Below are 21,233 nucleotides of genomic sequence, written 5' to 3' on the forward strand. Positions count from 1 at the left end.
AGCAATTGACCCAGACCCTGTGGAGTGGTGATGCTCCAGGGTTGTTGTGTAGAATGTCTCTTGCGCCAGCCCCCTGGCTCTCAGCCCCTTGGAGTCGCTCTCTCTGGCTCCTCCACTTGCACTTTCCATGCTGGGAACTGGGAATGTCCGTGGCTTGTCCACCACGTGGTCCTGCTTCAAAGGACTAAAGGGACAGGCTTGTTTCCCCAAAGCCTTAGCTAGCTGAAATAGCGTGAATTGTGTCATGGGGCGGCCGAATGAGACATGATGTTGGACATGACCTTTGGCGTTGTGATGTTCCACCAGTGCTTGCAGTGATCTAATTCAGTTTAACTAATTTGATGAATTAATTCAGAAACCTCGAAATTACGGTTTACCTGAAAGGAGTTCCTATAATGCCCAGGTGAACTGAACATGAATTAAGTTCCACTTTCTGTGGCACTTAGGGTGATATTTAATCCAATCCAATTTTAATTTTAATCAAATGCTAGATAGATACACAGATAGATAGTTGGTAGATAGGGGTTTCATCACACTTCGCTGTGTGTGATTGTGGCCGTTGCAATTACAATTTTTAGCTATCTGAAAAGTGGCTCTGCTGTTTTGGCTTGAATATCATAATGGTTGGGGACATGAAACAGAACAGTTGTTTACAATAAACTTTCCAAGCACTGAGTCCCATTTTCCTTTGGGAAAGGGGGCGATCTGGGTTGGGACTGTGGCTTGGGAGAGTGGGGCTTTAACCCTTTGGGCCCAATGCAGGCCTGAGCAGAACCCCCTCCCCTCACATTTGCAATGGGGGGAAAGCTCCTATCGACACCAGTGGGGGCTTTACTCCCAACCTGTTCCCCCTCCCCTCTCCGATTTCAGTCAAAATCTCAGTGGGGAAAGGCTTACAACCCCCCTCCTCCATGCCACAGCCCTGATCAAGCTCAGCGCCTGCTCCCTGTGCCAGCTCTTGGTTGAAGAAAAATGAAATATGCAACGGCCGACTACAAGGCAAATGTCATGTCCACTTTGGCCTTTAGAAATGGGGACAGCCACGCTGCAACAGTCACGCTGCAACAGTGGGTGATTCAAAGCAGAGAAGGGATGGGCAGAGCAGAGGAGATGAACTCCCCTGCTCACTGGTTTTGCTCCTGCAACCACTTCTTCCCAGCTGTGTTGTTCCTTTGAGCCAGATGTGTACTGGGTCTCTGAGCCCAGACAGGGAAAACACAGCTGGAGTTGTGGAGGTTGGCGATAGGTATGTGCAAGTATTTATTGGCAGCCGGGATGGGGAATTTGTACCCTCCAGATGTGGTTGGGCTTCCAGCCCCCATCATCCCTTGCCACCCTGGTCAGTGGGGAGAGATAAGTCCCCAGCCCGTGGTCACATTCTGACCTTCAGGACAGAATGGCGATTTTGAACCTGAGTTTCATCCGTCCTAATCCATGACACCACACTGGCTCTTAACAGAGGAGAGGACAGTGACTAGAAGCATTTGTGACTCATCTTCAGAGTTGTATCAGACTTTCTGGTAGAGGTCACAGTCAGATGATGATGATGATGATGATGAAGATTATATTTTCAATTTTATTCATTTCAATAATTTTACAAGCATTTCAATATTTCAAAACTTGACTTCCTTCCCCCTCTTTCTGCGGTTCCTTAAATTTATTTTTAATATTTTCTGCATATCCAAGATAACTTAATTTGTTCATTTATTCATCTACTTTACTCCTATAAAACTGCAGGTTATCACAATAATCCTGTCAATGTTCTTATTTGTTTACAGTTTGTTTGTAAGTATTCCAGAAACCATTTCCATTCTTTTATAAAAAGTTTGTCATCTTGATTTCTTATTTTTCTGGTAAGTTTTGCCATTTCTGCATATTCCATAAGTCTTTATATCCATTCTTCTTTCGCTGGGACTTCTTCTTCTTCTTTTCAGTTTTGGTCAAGTAACATTCTTGCTGCTGTAGTCGCATACATGAATAAATTTCTATATAGTTTGGGTAGTTCTGTCTCTATAATTCCCAAAAGGAAGGCTTCTGGTTTTTTTTTTTTTTACAAACATTATTTTAAACATCTTTTTCAATTCATTGTATATAATTTCCCAGTAAGATTTAACCTTACTACAAGACCACCACATATGATTTAAAAAAACATTCTTTCTCTTTACATTTCCAACATTTACTCGATTTGGATTTATACATTTTTGCCAATTTACTCGGTGTTAGGTACCATTGATGTATCATTTTCAAATAATTTTCTCTTAGACTGTAACATGCTGTAAATGTGATATCCATATTCCACAATCGTTCCCATGCTTCCATATCTATATTGTGACCAATATCTATTGCCCAGTGTGTATCATTGAGGATTTTACTTGCTCATCCTATAGAGCTGACAGTCTGGAGGCAGGCTGGGACCAGTCAAGTAAGTAGCTAAGGTAAGGTGGGATGGTCATTTGAGAGCAGCTCAGTAGCTCAGAGACTGGGAACATGTGACACCCCCCTCCTAGATGTGAGAATCCAACTGCCTTCACCCTGGACTATTGGCCATGAAGGCTAGAACTGGTTTGAGTTGATGTTCATCAACAATCTGGAGGCCAACAGGTTCCCTGGTCTCTTCTGCACCTGAGCAACGAACGACACCAACTGAAGATGCAGGTCAAAACTGGAAACTTCATATCACCCAATGAAACCCAATTAGCCCCTTGTGTCACCTGATTCCTTCAACCCACCCTGTGTCCCAAGTGCTACGGTGGCCCTTCTCCAGGGAATGGACTTCTGGAACCACCTTAATGAATGAGCTAATAAAAACAGCTCTATTGCAAGGAGACGTTATTGTCTGGAATGGCTCGTAAGCAGGGCTGTTAGGGAGGTGAACAGCTGACTAAGAAAGAGCTGGGCTGTTTATATATAGCTGCTTTCTGGAATGCTTTCGTGCTCCAGCTGAGCTACTACCAGATCCTGCTCAAACAGGTCTCTGGTTTCCCCGAGAGGTATGTCGACACCTTGGGGTCAAGTTGTGCAGAGGTCACCCAGCCCGGCCGGTGTGCAGTCCCTTGTGGCTCTCTCTGGGTGAATCCAGCTCTCTTGCAGTGCCAAGGAAATGGGGCCTGGCACCCAATGGCAACCCAATCCCATCCTCATCCTTCACTATGGAGAAGGTGGGCTGCCAATCTGCTGCCCCAAATCTCATTCTGCCCTCGCTGCTTTGTGCCCACAGCTGTGCAACGCCTGCCTAACGCTTCCAAGTGGCATTTTGGGGATATACCGAACTGCCCTTGCCTTTCTCCCCTGCTGTTAACGACCCTTTTCATTCATAGCCTTTGGTTGCAATTTACAGCGTCGTGTGTTTATACTGGCAGGCGGTGGAGGGCAGCTGAATTTTATTAATAGTCTCTTGACTTGTGTTGCGAGGACTCATTTAATACATCCCAATAACTGTTGTTTTGAGCTCCCTTTGATGCTTTCTTATTATTACTCTTAAATTCTAATTGTTTTGTTTGCTGTCTCTGCTTAGCTTATCAACCAGCCGGTTATCTCCCTCCAGCTTTGGAAGGTAAATGATATTGTATTAGTCTTGTCTGACTGCACACTTCTGGGGTCAAGAAGACTTTCTGTGCAACTCACCCACTGAGTTCAGGGGTACTAACCGTACTGACAATGCTGCCTCGATCCTGCATGCTTATACTTGCTTGTACTGAAGAAACTCCCTAAAGGTGTGTGGAATACACAGCGGGATAGTTTTAAAGAAGAAAGACGCTGTCCCCCCCCACTTGTTATTTGGTTCAAGTCAGCTCCCTCGAACCTGGTGCCTGCTCCCTCCATTCCACCCTGTGGGCACCACCCAACACTGTTCCAGATGTTTGGAACTACAAGAGCACCAGGACTTCTGGCAGTCATTGTCTACAACATCTAGAGGGAACCAGGTTGGGAGAGACTGGCATTAATAAGTTGTGTTTGCTATGTGAAATGGTTTAGGCTTGACAAAGATTATGGAAGGCTACCTGGCTTTTCCAGATTTGTCACCAGTCGCGGAGGAGCAGGCACCAAATCTCCTATTGGCAATGCTTCTGCGTTGGACGAGGGGCGTGCTAGAATAGCAGAGAGTTTGATTTTATAGGGAAGGGAGGAACTCCTCCTTTGTGAATAAAATGACCCATCTTCTTCAGATTCTTTCCTGTCCCAACAGGAGCAGGAGAGGTGAGTAAATTCCAAGCTAGATGAGACGTACATTAGTCTGAGGGCTGCTTCTCTGTTACAAAGCACCTTGAGGAAGGGGCAGTTTGCAGTGGGGAGGGGATGCTGAACTCTTTTCCTGCCAGACCTCTTTCCCCCTGAAACTCTCTCTGCTGTGGGGTTCCTGAACTGCATCCGAAAGACAAAAATGAGCTTGGACACATGCAACAAGGCTGGGGAGTGTGTGTGTAGAGACAGAGATCCATGGCGGAAAAGGGCTGGAAAGGAAAGTGTTAAGCCAGGCATAGGCAAACTTGGCCCTCCAGATGTTTTGGGACTACAACTCCCATCACCCCTGACAACTGGTCCTGTTAGCTAGGGATGATGGGAGTTGTAGTCCCAAAACATCTGGAGGGCGAGTTTGTCTATGCCTGTGTTAAGCACACCCTCGACTCTTTACTACCCCTTTCTAGAAAAATAGGAAGCTGTCCTCCAGCAGATTAGAATATCTAACTTAGTGACCTGCACTATAACTGGCAGCAGTTCTTACAGGGTCTCAGGCGGAGGTCTTTCCCCTTTCCTGCCATCGGGTCCTTTTCCTCGGAGATGCTAGGGATTGACCCTGGGATTTTCTGCATGCGAGCATGCGCTCTGGCACTAAGATGTGGGCCATCTCCTAAAAGGGGCTTTACAAGGGAGAAGCGGCTCTCTGATGGCGTATATTAAAATTTGGCTCTTATGCTGTGTTAAAGACAGGGAGGTTTCATGATTTAAATGCATTTAAGAAAAACTTCAGCAGTCCACACACTTCCTGATCTGCCACGGTTTGCACTAGACGTGTTTGTGTGTGTGTGTGTGTCTTTGCACAAAATCCCGAACCTTGTTAACGTAATAGATATTTTTGCACCATGGAGCTGGATCGAAGCCATTCCTTGTTGTCCACCCTGCCTACCATGGTAAATTTGACCAATTTACCTAGACTTTCTGCTGGTTTTCTTTAAACACAAGGTGAGCCTGATCGCCCCCCCCTTCCCTTGCTTCCTCCCACCTTTCCTTCTAGCAAACTGATTGGGCTTTGTATATAAACGCACAAGAGCAATCATGCAATTCAGCAAAGCTCCAGGCTGCAATTTGCAATGGAAATGTCCTGGGGAAATGGCATGGGCTGGAACCAAGGAAAAAAAGTGGGGATGGGGAAACACATGCACACAAAACAGTGATGAAGTGTGTGGTGTGGTTGCACCCCAAGAGCATTCTCCATTGGTCTCTGTAGTTTTGCGCATACCAAACTGCATGGGAATCTGATACTGGATGAAGAATGTGGATCCCTGAGAAGTGTGTGTGGCTTATCTTTTCCTCCTCAAAGCAAATATTTAGCCCTCAAGCTTGTTGTGGGGGCTTGAAAAATATTTTGAATTCTTGGCCACCAGCATCAGATTTCTAGGGGGCTTGGGTTTTTTCTTTCTTTCCAGCTTTTCTGGCTTAGCTGTTTGTGACCTGCATTCTCAGTAATCAGTCTCTCTTTCCAGGGAACTCCGGGAATCATAGCTCTGCAAAGGGTCTCCCAAGAACTCGCGGCACACTTAACAAACCACAGTCCCAAAGATTATTCGGGGGAAGCTGTGATGGTTTAAAGTGGTATAATACTGCTTTAAATCTATGGTGCAGACGGTGCATTAGATGCCATGGCTGCTTCAACTGCAGCTGTTTCATAATTCCATAATAGCCACGGGGAAAAATAGGTCTGTCCCCCCCCCCCCAGTCCCATGGGGAGCAACTTAGGAACCAGTGTATACTTGTGACCTCGTGGCTTTTCTCAGCAGCACAGGTGATAATATTAATAATATAATAATTAACAGGTACCTCTTTAGAAGGGACGCGGGTGGCGCTGTGGTCTAAACCACTGAGCCTCTTGGGCTTGCTGATGAGAAGGTCGGCGGTTTGAATCCCCGCGATGGGGTGAGCTCCAAAGCACGGCATTTCAGTGCGCTGCTCTGGTTTTGTCAGAAGCAGCTTAGTCATTCTGGCCACATGACTCGGAAAAACTGCCTGTGGACAAACGCCGGCTCCCTCGGCCAGTAAAGCGAGATGAGCGCCGCAACCCCAGAGTCGTCTGCGACTGGACTTAACTGTCAGGGGTCTTTTACCTCCACCTTTTACCTCTTTAGATGCAATTAAGTCTTTCTAACTGGGGGCCAAAAGTAGACCTGGCATTCACTTTCCACTTAATTATTTTTTCAATGCAAATAGCAGATCAGCGGGAGGCATATTGTAGCCAGAGCAACGGGGCTGGGGAGAGGGTTAACCTTTTCTCTTCTATGCATGCTCCCAAGGAAAACACCACCTCTAATTCTGGTATTTGCTTTGGGGGAGGACCTCACCCCCAATTCACTGTACACTTACCAGTTGGAGTCAGGTGTGCAGAAATCCCTTAGACCACTGTTCCTCAAACTTGGATCCCCAGCTGTGGTTGGACTACAAGTCCTATCATCCCCAGCTAGCAGGACCAGTGGTCAGAGACATTGGGATCTGTAGTCCAACCACAGCGGGGGACCCAAGTTTGAGAAGCACTGCATTAGATTGACTTCTCTGAATAAATATGTCTAGGATTGCACTGCTGCATGTCTCTTTTCAATAGACAGGAGAAGAATTCACAGATGGGACCTGGTTTGATGGCTTGAAGTGCATCCACAGGTCTTTGTCAACCATGTGGACATACCTCTGAGTTAATTCAGGGACGCGTCCACATGACGTGTGTTGTCTAATATGTTGGTGCAGAAACAGTCGCATGTCCTCTTGATCCTTCGAGACCCACGAACAGGTCCAGGATCAAAAGTATTTTGGGTGTAAAATCAGAGGCATGGGTTTGGATATGTGTGCACAGATTTGATAAGGTGGCCGCCAGGGCATGTCTGAATATAAAACACTGTGGTTCAGTCTAGCCCTCCAACCTTTCCCCCCAGAGATGGAAGTTGCAAAGAGAGGCAACAGCAGAACTCTGGCCCATGTTGGTAACATGGATGAGTCCCCATGCTAGAATTCCAATGGGTTAGGGTTACGCCTCATCAGAGTAGACCTGTTTAAATGGATGGACATCACTAAGACCTTTCGACTGAAACTAAAAGTGTGGGGTCCCACACACACACCGTATATTTGAAGCACATCAGTTCTCCCACGGAATCATGGGAATGGTAGTTTGCCTCTCACAGGACTACAATTCCCAGGATTCTTTGCAAGGGGGAAACGATGTGCTTCAAGTGTATGGTGCATACACGACCAATGGTTGGACTTGGGCTGCATGTGTAACATATATTTAAAGCACACATAACCTTCCCAAGAATCCTGGGAACTGTAGTTTGTTCAGGGTTCTTAGAATTGTAGCTCCGCGTGGGATAAACTAGAACCCAGGCTGCTTTTTCTTTCTTTCTTTTGGCTGAGGGATATGCTTTAAATGTGCTTTAAATGTATGGCGTGTAACCTTAGTTTGATGCGACCCAATCATTGTTTGATAACCAACGGGAGCAGTTTCATGATCAGTTTTCCCAAAGCCATGCCCCTTTTAACTCGCCCAGCAGTTTCTCTGCAATGGGAGTCGAGCGGGGATGTGAGGCTGCTTCTCAAGGTAGATCTTTGTGAGCAGGGAGGAGGAGGAGGAGGGACAAGGGCACAGGATGCCTTCGCTCTTCTTCGCCATGTACCTCGACCATGTTCTGATATTGTTCCTTGCATTGCTTCTAGGAGCACCTTCTGTGCCATCATCGCTCAGCTGACCGAGGAAACCCAGCCCCTTTTCGAAACCACTCTCAAGTCGCACGCCGTCTCCGAGGATGCAGATGCCAAGTTCACCTGCATTGTGACAGGTAAGGGGGACTGTTTGCTTCTTGTCCAGCAGCAAGATGCAGGGATTCACATAAAGTGCAATGGTGGTGGTGGTTGTTTAATTAAATTTGTATGCTACCCTTCAGCCGTAGACCTCAGAGCGGTCCATGATATAAAATGACAATATGAAAACCACAAAATACATAGTAAAATTATGAACAAGAACAAACCAATAATCTCAGCTTCCATAACACATTTAAAAGGGCATCGGATGTCAATCAGCCACAGGCCTGGCTGTAGAGGAACGTTTTTCACCTGGCGCCTAAAGGTGTACAATGAAGGTGCCAGGTGAGTCTTCCTGGGGGGAACATTCCCCAAATGGCGAGCCTCAGAGGATGATCTCAGGGTCTGGATAGGTTCATATGGAGAGAGAGAGAGAGAGAGAGTCCTTCAGGCATTGCGGTCCTGAGCCCTTTAAGGTTATATAGGTCAAAACCATTACTTTGAACTGGGCCTGGAAACTTATTGGCATACCCTGCAGTTGGGCCAGGATTGGCATTATTTGCTCAAACCTTCTTGCCCTGGTGAACAACCTGGCTGCCAAATTCAGCACTCTTTCTCTCTAACTTTCTCAGGGTTCAGCTAGACATGATGGTGGCAGACGTGTTCGTGTGTCTGCCCCATTTGTGCATTGTGTCAGATCTGAAATTAGCACTGAATAAACCAGAACGTTTGCAGCATAAAAAAGTTACAAGGCTTTAGCAGGAAATTACGGGGCATGCACCAATTGGAATGACCAATGATCTTTTGTTCATAAGGCCTCCCAATCAACTATAATTGTCCAACCTGGATTCAGGTTCTGACTACGTCTCAGCCAAAAATAGGGATTGTAGGGAAGGGTGGTCTTTGAGAGGAACCTCTCTAGTTTCAAAGAACAATGCCAAACCCTTTTAAAATCACACTTTTGCAAATGGTATAATTTTTCCCCAAATCTATATACCAGTATATAAAATCATTCAAGCTGCATGTTGTTTGTTTTCGCCTTTCTCTGTAACTGCTTAACCAATTCCCTCCAAATTTGGACACAACATACCTGGGGCATATGGGGAGGATCTTGGATCATTAGATTCCAATAATATGACATCTATCACAGGTAGGAACGGTAATTCCTCTGCTTCGCAGTTTTCGACCCCGCCTCTGACGGCTACAGAGCCAGGACAGTTGGAAACTTCCCGTCCCACATTTGCAGGGCCGCCCCCGCCAGCTACAAGCCCAGGCGGTCCACAAAAAAAGACTTCAAGTCCTATAAGATTCCACAACTTTGTGAAACATCAACTTCCCTTTCCTTTCTTCACCATTTCCACACAACATTCCATTTCCATATAGAACTGTTTCTGCAAAGTTACATAGTAAACGAATCACACCTTTCACACGTAACAACCGGAGATTGGACAAACAAATATACTGACATCCAGTACACATCAACAACAACAAACCATCACATACAAAGAATTAAAAAAAAAAAAAAAGTTCTCAAGACGTCCTACTACCAATCAACAGATATATCCACAAAAATAATAACAAACAAAAACGACAAAACCTCAACTTCAACGCATAAACCTATGTTAAGACATATGATTTCTCGACTTCCGCTTGCGACGCCATTATGGGTGGTCGTGGGTCGCTTCGGCTGCGAAGCACCCAGTTCATCCCGGGGGTCAGGAGCCCTGCAACCGCATAGCAGGGCTCCGTTTGGGGTGCGGGAAGAGCGTCCCGTGCCCTGGGCTCCCCGGCTGTGCCCGTTGTGGCTCCGAACCCTTCCCCCGCACCCCCTGTTAGGGGGAGTGGGGGTGAAGGGACTACGGAGCCGGGCCATAGGGGAGAAGCCCCAACCGGGATGAAATTGCGGCGGCAAAGCCTGTGATGAGCGTCTAAGTTCTACCTGTCATTAAGGAGCTGATAAGAACCCGGAGGCTGTGAGTAATTGATTGACTCTTTGTATTCCTGGAATGCTCTGGGGGAAGAAGAAAGGCAGCCCGCCTCCCTCCCTTCGGCTGCTGAAAGAAATTAACTCTTTAAGTGACTGCTGCCACAACAATCATTAGAAAGTATTTGGAATTTGAAAACTGAGTCTGTTGAGACCTCCCTTTGGGGGTTAACTGGGGGGAAAATATCTCCGTTTGAAGTTTTGGTCTTTATACTCCTGCCTCGGAGAAATGGCGGCGACTTGGAGTGTCGTAGGAAAAATTTGAAACAAAGGAAGGAAGAGACAGGAACTGAAATCTGACACTCACCCTCTCTCTCAAAATGCTGGACTTCGCGCTCACACTGGTATCGAACTCATATTTAAAGGATGAGGAAAAGCTCACTATTTTACAGATGGAATTGCTTGATCGGAAACTACAAGTCTTGAGTGGAATCATTTATAAAAAAGATCTACTTTCCACAGAGGAGGCTTTTCAAAAGTTCTATACAATGGAATCATGCCTTGGCAAAGAGCTGGGAGAGGCGTTTGAAAGATGGTCTGAGATGGCTGGGCAAAACCGGGAAAAGCAACGGGAAATGGGAAAACTTACAACATCCAGACCCCGAGGTGGCAGCTCGGGGGCGAGGGACATGGAATTAGAATTTTTACAAGAAGAAGAAGCAAAAGAAACGGAGGAGCCCAGAACGCAGATGAGGAACGCCTTGAGGCTCGATGCGGGGTTTGCTGTGGATGCAGCCTGGACCTGTGGACACTTGGAGCAAGACAATGGGAGATTTGGCGCTGGAGAAAGACAGGAAAAGACAATGGACAGAGGAGGAGTGGGTTGAAGAACTAAATGTATAATCTAAATGGTCTGCCATGGTATCCGAAGTCGGAGTGTGAAGTCGGTTAATGATAAGTTTATTTTAAATAAGTAAGGAGATATTGAATTTTAAGTCAAAAGCAGCATGATAAAGGACAGAAGAAATAAGTTTAGCTATAAGAATATTTGGTTAAGATTTAAGGTATAATGCAAAGTTGGAGATAAGTATGTTTTCTTTTTTTAAGTAAAGTTAAATTTTTTTTATAGAGAAAAGTTGTTAAGGAAATAGTATATTGAATTAAAACCGAAGGTGAAAAGGCGGGGGAAGTCAAACGTCAAGATTCAGAACTAGAAATTTTTTTTTGTAAGGTTACAAGTAAGAAGAAGAATCCTGACTTTATGTGTATTTGTAGTTGTTTTTCTATTTGTAGGTGTGGGGTTGGGTTTATGTTATATTATGAAAATGTTAATAAATTCTGTTTAAAAAAAAAAAAAAGACATATGATTTCTCTTTTCTACTTCCCAATTTCACTAACTCACCCACAGCAACACGTGGCCGGGTCAGCTAGTAGTGAAATAGATTTGCGCACCACTTACTCAGCACCTAGATTTCCTTGACACTTCATTGCATTTTATTTCGGCCGGTCTATAATTTGATTTTACTGCACACCAACTGTGGACTTGGATGTTCCTGGTGTACCCTTTGCACCCAGGGTGATGTCATCTGCGCCTCTCTCCCCTTGGCCTCCTGGTGGGCTTCAAATGCCCTTTCTGCTCCAGGAATCTCTCTCTCTCTCTTTCTGTTGCTTTCATTCCTTGACCAACGGCTACTGTCTGGATCTCTCTGCTGTCCCCAAAGCAAAGTATAAATAGCACCTCCTGGATGCATGTCTGGCTTTCCCCATATATTCAGACAATTTACAGTATCCCCACCCCTTCCGTTTAAAAAAAAGCATTTCCTTCCTTTTTGGGAGGCTAGCGTGCTTGTTCACTGCTCCTAAGAGTTCAGTGACAGCCTGTATCTTCCTCTGAAGTGACAGGAATAAATTATCTCTGCTCAGCGAGAGGGAGGTTAGGCAAGGGCACAATTGTATCTGTGATGATGACTAGCATCTTTTGTGTAAGATCCTGGAGCTTTCAGGGACTTCAAAGGGCAACTAGTCCACCCGTGTGGAGGCAGATCTGCTGCTACAGCATCTCTAGTAAGTGACTGCTCAGCATCTGCATTAAAACCACTGACAAAGGAGAGTGAATCGCCTTCCTCCACACAGCCAAAGAGGGGTGGGAAGACAGGCAAGCCTGCTGATGTTTATGCAGACAAATACAAAATCGATGGGACACGGATGGCGCTGTGGTCTAAACTGCAGAGCCTAGGGCTTGCCGATCAGAAGGTCGGTTGTCCGAATCCCTGCGACGGGGTGAGCTCCCGTTGCTCAGTTCCAGCTCCTGTGAACCTAGCAGTTCGAAAGCACGTCAAAGTGCAAGTAGATAAATAGGTACCACTCCGGCGGGAAGGTAAACGGCGTTTCTGTGCGCTGCTCTGGTTCGCCAGAAGCGGCTTGGTCGTGCTGGCCACATGACCCAGAAGCTGTACACCGGCTCCCTCGGCCAGTAACGAGAGATGAGCGCCGCAACCCCAGAGACGTTTGTGACTGCACCTAATGGGATTATGAGTGAATAATCCACTCATCCCCAGCCTTGTGACCTCCAGATGTTGTTGGGATCTGACTCTTTATCCCTGACCATTGGCCATGCTGGCTGGGACTGATGGGAGCTGGAGTTCCAAACTTATAGAGCATACCAGGTTGGGCAAGGCTGATATAATATTTCTCCTTTCTCAAACAGTAGAGAACATGCTTAATTTCAGGGTTGTGGGTTCAACCCCCATGTCTATTATTATTATTATTATTATTATTATTATTATTATTATTATACTCCACCCATCTGGCTGGGTTTCTCCAGCCACTCTGGGCAGCTTACAGCACATATAAAAACATAGTAAAGCATCATGTTGAGCAAAATGATCCCTGCATTACAGGGGGTTGGACTAGATGACCACTAAGGTCCCTTCCAACATTACAGTTCTATTATCCTTCCTCCCAGCTGCCTCCATTTTAGGGCTGGGTGTGCTCATTTAGCAGCACACAAATGCCTTCAATAAATTAAAAAAATGTTACCCAATATATGTTGGTGGGTTCAGTAACACTTGGCATGTTGTGGGATTATAGAGAATTGCCATCATCTTTCTGCAGTCACTGTCATAGGAGAGGCTTCCCGAGGGATATGAAATTGCTGATTCTCATTTCACCCTGTGTACCTTCCAAGGAATCAGCCGCTAGTGGCTGTGTGAATGGGACCAAACCACTGACACACCTCAAACTCACCTGGAGTCATATTCCTCAGCCCAGAGCTAGCATGAAGAGAGATTCAATTGTTTGCATTTAAAGGCAAATCTCCCTAGCTTGCACTTTCTGAAACAGTACAGGAACTGAAACGCAGCCATCTTCTATAATTTGTGCTTCTCCATATTTTTCGCAATGCAGTTCTCCGTTAATGTGTACAAAAAGTGTATATTAGGGTAAAATGTGCAAAAGAATCAGCAGCAAAGATTTATTATTTGCAAAAGGAGTGTATTAAAAGGTAAATCCAGTTGCAAACGACTCTGGGGTTGTGGCACTCATCTGTCGTTACTAGCCGAGGGAGCCGATGTTTGTCCGCAGAAAAGTTTTTTCTGGGTCATGTGGCCAGCATGACTAAGCCGCTTCTGGCGAAACAGAGCAGCTCACGGAAACGCCGTTTACCTTCCTGCTGGAGTGGTACCTATTTATCTACTTGCACTTTGACATGCTTTTGAACTGCTAGGTTGGCAGGAGCAGGGACTGAGCAACGGGATCTCACCCTGTCATGGGGATTTGAACCACCGACCTTTCGATCGGCAAGCCCAAGAGGCTCAGTGGTTTAGACCACAGCGCCACCTGCATTAGGGCTGGGCAATATCTGGCTTTCAACATCACGATATATCACCAGCTAAATATTTTGATATACAGATATATCACAACGCCTGAAATAAGGATGGAGCTTCACGGTTTTTCCCCACATTGTGATCTTTGCACAGCACACACACACACACACACACACACACTGATTTGCAATATATCGCCAGGTCAAAAATTATGAAACTGATATAAAAATATGGATTTCAAACCTGTTTTGGACAATATATCGCTCAGCCCTAGGGTGTATTAGAGGAAATTGATTTGCAACGTATGTATAACAGACAAAATTGCGCACACAAATGTGTGTTTTTTAGAACACATTTGCAGTAAAATGTTGATGAATTTTCTCCAGTCCTTTCAATGCATGGCTTGGTCTTTTGATTTTTATAATATTTTTGTTGTTGTTGTGAGGGCTGTTCATAGTACAATGGTGAGGCAGAAATTTGTAAATAAATATAAGCGGGTAATTGTCTCCTTCACTGGGCTCTAAACCCATGTTTGCAAGTAAACATGGACCTGGACCCCCTGAAACTGAATGTGTATTCAGAAGGGTGGGGGATTTGAGGGGGAAATTAGCCATCTAGGAAAGAGTTAAGTGGCCTCCTCCTCCTCTCTTGACACTTTTTTTTTTAGCTTTTTGCTGCAAATCACACCTCCCTAGCCTCAATTTGCAAAGGAGAAGCACACGAAATTAAATTCCAGTCCAACTCCCCCACCATAATTTATTGTCGTGAAGTGTGATAAACTCCTTGAGTGAGATGAGATTGCATGTCATTTGCAGGTTTTGGCCTGTTTGAAAAAAAGGGCACTTTCCTCTCTGCAAGGAATCTGGCTCCCCCCCCCCCAAAAAAAACAGCCAGATAAAAATTAAGAAACATCTGTATCTCATGGGCATGGTCTTCTCCAGATGTTGTTGGAGTGCACTCCTGAGATTAATTAATTTTGAGTTTATTAAATTAACACCACAACCTTCCTCCCAGAAGAGCCTGGGTCGGGCTGACCATCACTGACCACTGGCTGTGCTGATGGGAGTTGGAGTCGAGCGATCTCTGGAGGACACCACATTGGCTACCCTTCTTGGATTGTGTGGGTTACTGGGCTGAGAGCGGGGGCGAAGACTCTTGGGGCCACCAAATCCTCAACCTGGATGTCCTCTGTTCTCTAAGCAGAAATGGCCAACATGTTTCCAGACTCTTTCCTGCAGCTGCAATGGCTAAAATTGTGGGAATGTTCAGGGATGCAGGAGAGGATATATTGTTTGATTATATCCTTTCCAACAAGTTCTACAATTTAGCAGAGCAAAATCCCCCTTTTTAAACTTGCACAGTGGATGCGTTTGCTCAGGCTCGCTAAAGCCTCTAAAATAAGTTTTCCTTTTGGTAATTTCCCCTTTAGTCCCTCATAAAAGATAGACACGACACAGTCTTCTATAAAAGTATTAAAAAGAGTTTACTCACACTTTCTGTTCACAGTTGGATCCCAGAAGGCAGACTTTAAGTTACAAAAGTAATATACACCTGGAAACTATCCCATAAGGAGACCCCCTTTTGTCCTCTCTTAGGCTAAGCAGATGTTGCTTCTTCAATGAATGTGGTCAGAGAGAGAGAGATGACTGACCAGTCCTGCTCTTTTGTTACCTGGGCAGGTGAGGTCACGGCCACCTGTAGTCACGTGCAGAGGACGTCTATCCCAACCTAGGAGAAACAGGAAGTTCCGACCGGCTGGTCCAGACATCCCCTTTTATGTCCACTCTAGGGATGTTGTACTTGACTGCTCTTGTGTTTCATATCCCACAAAATTTTTACTTCAAAAGCAACTGTTTTGCTTCCCTCCTGGGAAAGGCCATAGATTCTCAGTGTTAGAGAATCGCCTTTGCATGCAGAAGCTCCCAGGTTCAATCCCCACCATCTCTGGGTAGGACTGGGAGAGACCCCGGCTCAAAACGTTTGAGAGCTGCTGCCAGCCAGTGTAAGCAGCACTAAGCTTGTTGGAACCAATGGTCCGGCTCAGTACAAGGCAGCTTCATAAGTTCTTCTTATGGATTTCTGCCCCTGCACAAGTCAAAATTCAGTAGCTGCTGAGCATGGGGCTATTGCTGGGTTCTCCCTCTCCTATCAAGGTTTCCCCCCTAAACATTTCTCTACTTCTGCTAACCTTGGTTTTTTCCCCCAAGCTGGTTGATACTTTGCTCTTGTGCATGGATGGTGCTGTTTGAGCTATATCACCTGTGACATTTGCTGCCTGCAGGTTGGAAATATTATTATCGCCCTATACCCAGAAGTCTCAGGGCGGTTCACAGAAAAGATCACAACATATATAATCTGAATAAAAACACCAACCCAATACTACCACCCCAGAAAAGAGTCACATTTTAAAAGGGTATGGGATGTCAAACAGAGCAACCAAAGGCCTTGTTGAAAAGGAACGGTTTTGCCTGGCACCTAAAGGTGTGTAATGAAGGCCCCAGGCGAACTTCCCTGGGGAGAGCATTCCACAGACAGGGAGCCACTGCGGAGAAGGCCCCATTCTTGTGTTGCCACCCTCTGGAGCTCTCAAGGAGGAGGCACACGGAGGAGGGCCTCAGAAGATGATCTCAGGGTCTGGGTAGGTTCATATGGAGAGAGGCGTTCCTTCAGGTCCTGAGCAGTTTAAGGCTCAGGGGGCAGATGAATTTCTCAGGTTTCTGGGCTCCTCTAGGTGGTTGGTTTATTAAGAGTGCAACAATAGTACTTGTGGGTAGATTTCTACTGGACTGTCTGCACTGGTGGGAAACAAAGCGATATGCCTGCCCCAAAGCTTTTGCAGGTGCGAACAGTGTTGAAAGTGGGGTCACGTATAACCCACCCCAGCACCATCGTGAGCACAAATAATCATGCATGCACAAGGACCTGTGGAGGGGGGAGGGTGGCCTTTGGCTGTGTACATGCCACATATTCAAAACTTGCCCCCAAGAGTTCTGGGAGCTGTAGTTTTACCTTTCACAGAGCTGCAATTTGCAGCACCCTTCGCAACTTGCAGTTCCTGGGCAGGAGAGGGCTTTAAATGTTCTTTAAATGCATGGTGTGTCCATGTTGCGTACAGTGGGAGTCCCTCCATGGTGTATGCAAAGTGTGCGCATGGTTTCTCCCCTCCCCCCCACGCCAAACCTGGCAGCCTCATCTGTGCATGATATCCTCAGTTATAGAGAATCCCATCTGCCCCCAGCAGCACCTGTGACCACTGGGGATGTGTCTGAGAGATGTAATCAGAGTCCCTGGAGGGAAACGGCCTAACCAAGTTCTTGGGCAGATCTTCAACATGCTGCGGGGGTGGGGGTGGGGACAGCAGGGTGGGAGAGAGGCAGCTCCTGTTACGGCTCCCTCTGACCACGTCACTCCTGTGATTCTTGGCCAGAAGAACTGCTGAAGGGGGAGCGATGGCAAACCGGCTGGCCCTTCGCTTCACTTGGGCCTCTTTGCTGCATTCTGTAGCCACAGGGTCCGGGTGGACCAGTCAGAGATCTCTGTAGGGGCAAGGCAAGCCTCCCAGGGCACCTTGGAAAGGATGGTTTTAATGGGCGATGTGACGTGGAAATGGACCTGTTGCCACGGCACTTAGAGTAGTTGGCAAAGATCTCTTTCTGATTTAATTGGAGAAGGGTAGAGCATCTGCTTGGCGGGCAGAAGGTCCTAGAATGATTGATTGATGATTTTCAATTTTATACATTTCCATCATTTTAACATTTCAAAATTTGACTTCCTCCCCCCTCTTTCTGCGGTTCCTTAAATTTATTTTTAGTTTTATTTGCTAAATATCCAAATTAATTTACTCATTTATTCATCCACTTTAAATATATGCTCATATAAAACTGCAGGTTATTACAATAATCCTGCCAACGTTCTTATCTGTTTACATTCTTTTATATAAAAAAGTTTGTCATCTTGATTTCTTATTGTTCCAGTAAGTTTCACCATTTCTGCATATTCCATAAGTTTTTTGTATCCATTCTTCTTTCGCTGGGAGTTCTTCTTCTTTCCATTTTGGGGCAAGTAACATTCTTTCCGCTGTAGCCGCATACGTGAATAATTTTTTATACAGTTTGGATAGTTCTGTCTCTATAACTCCCCAAAGGAAAGAAGGTTCCAGATTCAATCCCTGGCACCTCCAGGAAAGCTTGGTGAAGGATTTTGGTCTGGAACCTCGAAGGAGGGGATTAAAGTTAGGAAAAGAGCTGCTATTGCATTTTTTAAAAGCCATTCCTGCAGCAGAACCGCTTCCATCCTGGCTAGTTGGACTCATTGCAGTGCAGAGGATGGCTCCAAATCTGGCTAGAGAGCCCTGCTCTCTTTGTGGGGCTCTTTTGCGCATTCCTCTCTGTGTGAGGGGACTTCTCCCCCCCCCCCCAGGCAGCCCTGCCGTAGCCTCTCTGCAAGGCGGTGTGTGCCTGTGAGCTGAGATAACTTTTTGAACTTCGCCCAAGTGCCGAGACCTAAGCAGGGGAAGGGAGAGGATGGAATGAGGGACACTGGAGGTCACCTTGGTTGTGGCGAATTGGAAGGACAGTTGCGAGAGAGAGGCTGGTTTTGGAAACTGGGTGGAGAGAGGTAGGCACCTCCGGAGAGGAAAAACAGGCAAGGTTTTGACCGTCCCCTGTTTGCACATGTGTGCTCTTGCTTTTATCCTGCCCTGCCTATGCACGTTGGGGTGGGTGGATGTCTTCACTTTATCCTCACAACAATCCTGCAAGGTAGACCAGGTTGAGAAGCAATGGTGGCTCAAGATCACCCAGTGTGGTTTATGGCTGAAGGGAGACTTGAACTTGGGTCTTTCCAGTCCATGTCCCAATAACTGCATAACCAGATGTGGAAAGAGGACAGGGGCTTGTGCCTCTTTCTATATATATAATGCTGTAGAGATGCGGGAATTTCAGCAGGTAAATCTACACCCCTGAAATTCTTTCGCACGGCTTTAAAAGGGCACAGGAGCCTTATTTTCCTTGGCATCTGGCCTCCCTATCTCCTGTGAAAACTGGCTCTGGCGGAGGAGCCATTGTTGGCTGTTTGGTTGCCTCCGAATCCTGTCCTGCAAATCCAGGCTCTGGGATTCTGTGGTTAAGAGAAAGGCCGTGTGAAATAAAGAACGGCAGTCGGATACACCTGTGTATTTGCATAGTGTGTGTAGGTCCGCAGAGCTGCATTCCTATTTACAAAGCTCAGCTCTCATATTCCCCAAGCGCACCTGCTTGGAGCAAGAGGCGACCAGAGGCTCTGGTCCTCTTGTTTTTCCACAGTCCCTAAGTCAGAGTTTAGAGCCAGTGAGTCACCTTGGAGATCCTTAGTCTGCTTGATTACCACCTTAAGGCCCTCTGGACAAGTCGCTGCAGAACTGTTCCAAATTGGTTTCCTATAGCCATTCAGTATCTTGTAAGTTTGACTCCTATTTCAGCGGTTTGTGTGTTTGTGTTCTGGCAGGAGCTTAATCCTCCCTCTTGTGGACCAGAGATAACCAGGGAAGCACAGCAGAAAACCAAGCTGCTCCCTGGACGCTTTGCCTCCACAGTGCAAACAGTGTGTAAATCAATAGGAATGGGTTTAGGAAACGAGTCTTATGTTCATGCCTCAGGTTTAAAGCTGTAATTATCACTGTGCAAACATCCCTGAAGCTTAGAGGGGATGCTGAATGTGCTTTGCAAGAATATGATCCAGGCTTATGTACGGTTCCCAGAACGGGCACTATTCAAGAGCCACTTAAGGATGAAACTGTCTGGGATTGAGCTGCTTTCCTTGGGTGGATTCATGCAGCCTGAGCTTTTCTCGAATCCAGAGGCAGGAGAAGGCTGCAGTTGCCTGCGGATTGCTTGGTGCAGAAACGCTGCCTTTTGAGAATGAGCTACAGGCAAGCTCCCCTCTTTGCTGACTTTGGCTCAGCTCAGGATAAGCCGAACTATTTCCTCAAACATCACGAAATAGCTCAAATGATTTCTGAGCCAAGCCAAACCGATTTCCGAAGCCAACACTCACTTGCTCGGTCCCTTAAATTGTGGTAGTCCTTGGGGAAACTACATTTCCCAGCGATTGTTTGCCGTACTTCCCTCCCTCCCTCCCTGTTTGCTAGGAGGCTAGGATTGTCCCGGGGGGGGGGGGGGCGGAGGTGGGCAAATATGGCTGGCTGGCAAGATGAGGGTTTTTTTGTGGGATGGGGGCTCCGTGGGGAATCAGGAGTGTGATGCTCGTTGCACATTTGAGGCAAGCATCATCAGCTCCCGAGTCTTGTGTTTGCAAGTTGGGAAATATGAGCCTTGACTCCTCTGAGTCAAAGGCGTGTCTAGCATTGTGTGCCACGCACCGATCCCAAATGTCCTCTCAGTTCCCCCGGGGCCATTTAGGCTGTAAGGAAGGAGTGGGGGGACCTGTGTTGCTGGGATACAGCTCCATCATCTCTGAACATTGGCTATGCTGGGTTCTGATGGGTATTGGAGCACCAACACTGTCTAGAATCTGTGGTGGATGGTGCCCATTGGGACTAGGCAGAGAGAACCTGGCAGAAGCTGGGGTCCAGAGCCAAGGACAAACAAAGCCAATCTGTTCTAGTTTTGCCCCTAGTGAGTTCCATGCTGACGATACAAAGGGTAAGATCTTCTAGTAGCTGTGTGTCCCGGGAATTTAGGTGAGGGCCAGCCATGGGTGAGTTGAAGAGGGTTCAATCAGTGGGTGGCGGTGAGCAGTGAGTTGTCCCATCTAGTGCCTAAGCAGGAATCATAGAATCATAGAGTTGGAAGAGACCACAAGGGCCATCCAGTCCAACCCCCTGCCAAGCCGGAAATACCATCAAAGCATTCCCCCTAGACTGGATGCAAATATGGAGGTAGACCTGTGAGGGCAGACTGAGGTTGGTGGATCACTGCCCCATTTGCCCTCATGGATCAGCCTCCATTGTCCGGAAGGTCACAGGTTCTCCAACCCCTGCTCCATGAGGGGCTATGGGTGGAAAAGCTACACTGCAGGAGCCGTCTCTCTGTGCCCTCTCTACTTGCCGGTGCAGGGAGGATTGGACCCAGAGGAAGCTATTTTGTAAGGCAAGCAGGCAACTTTAACTCTCCCCGGAGGGGTTGGCAACTTTAGAGACGAGCGATTCCTTCCCTTCCCCTCTGGCCCATCTTAGTTCCGTATGCCCATAGCTGATCCTAGCAAGAATATAGCCTGTTTGGCTCAGAAGCAGCCAGTCACACATGTTATCATGATGTCATTGTACTAAAAAGGCAGATGGCATCTGTCATCCAATGGCATTTGGAGGGCACAAGCAGGCTGTGATGCAACTGCTGTTGCTTCTGTCCAATGGAAACTTTGGGTTCAGTTTACAGACTGTGATGCTTGGTTCTCCATGGAGCTTCTGGTCCTCTGCTAAGTGTCTGTTTTTTAACCTTAGGTTTCCACCCCCCAAAGCAGGCTCACTTCCTAGAACAGCGGGGATGTTCTCA

The 21,233-nt window shown here is 46.6% G+C and overlaps 1 protein-coding gene across 2 annotated transcripts in view; it reads left to right on the forward strand.

Annotated features, from left to right (window-relative positions):
- ALPK3 (alpha kinase 3) overlaps positions 1–21,233 on the forward strand; it is a 100,656-nt gene that overhangs the window by 38,209 nt on the left and 41,214 nt on the right. Inside the window, exons 2-3 of one of the 2 annotated variants that reach the window (XM_033168071.1) lie at positions 3,515–3,553; positions 7,912–8,033. In XM_033168071.1, the coding sequence (XP_033023962.1) occupies positions 3,515–3,553; positions 7,912–8,033 (161 nt within the window). The remainder of the gene's footprint in view (positions 1–3,514; positions 3,554–7,911; positions 8,034–21,233) is intronic. The other variant, XM_033168072.1, reaches the window with a different exon arrangement.

The sequence above is a fragment of the Lacerta agilis genome, chromosome 13 (assembly GCF_009819535.1).
Source record: "Lacerta agilis isolate rLacAgi1 chromosome 13, rLacAgi1.pri, whole genome shotgun sequence".
Lineage (NCBI taxonomy): Eukaryota > Metazoa > Chordata > Lepidosauria > Squamata > Lacertidae > Lacerta > Lacerta agilis.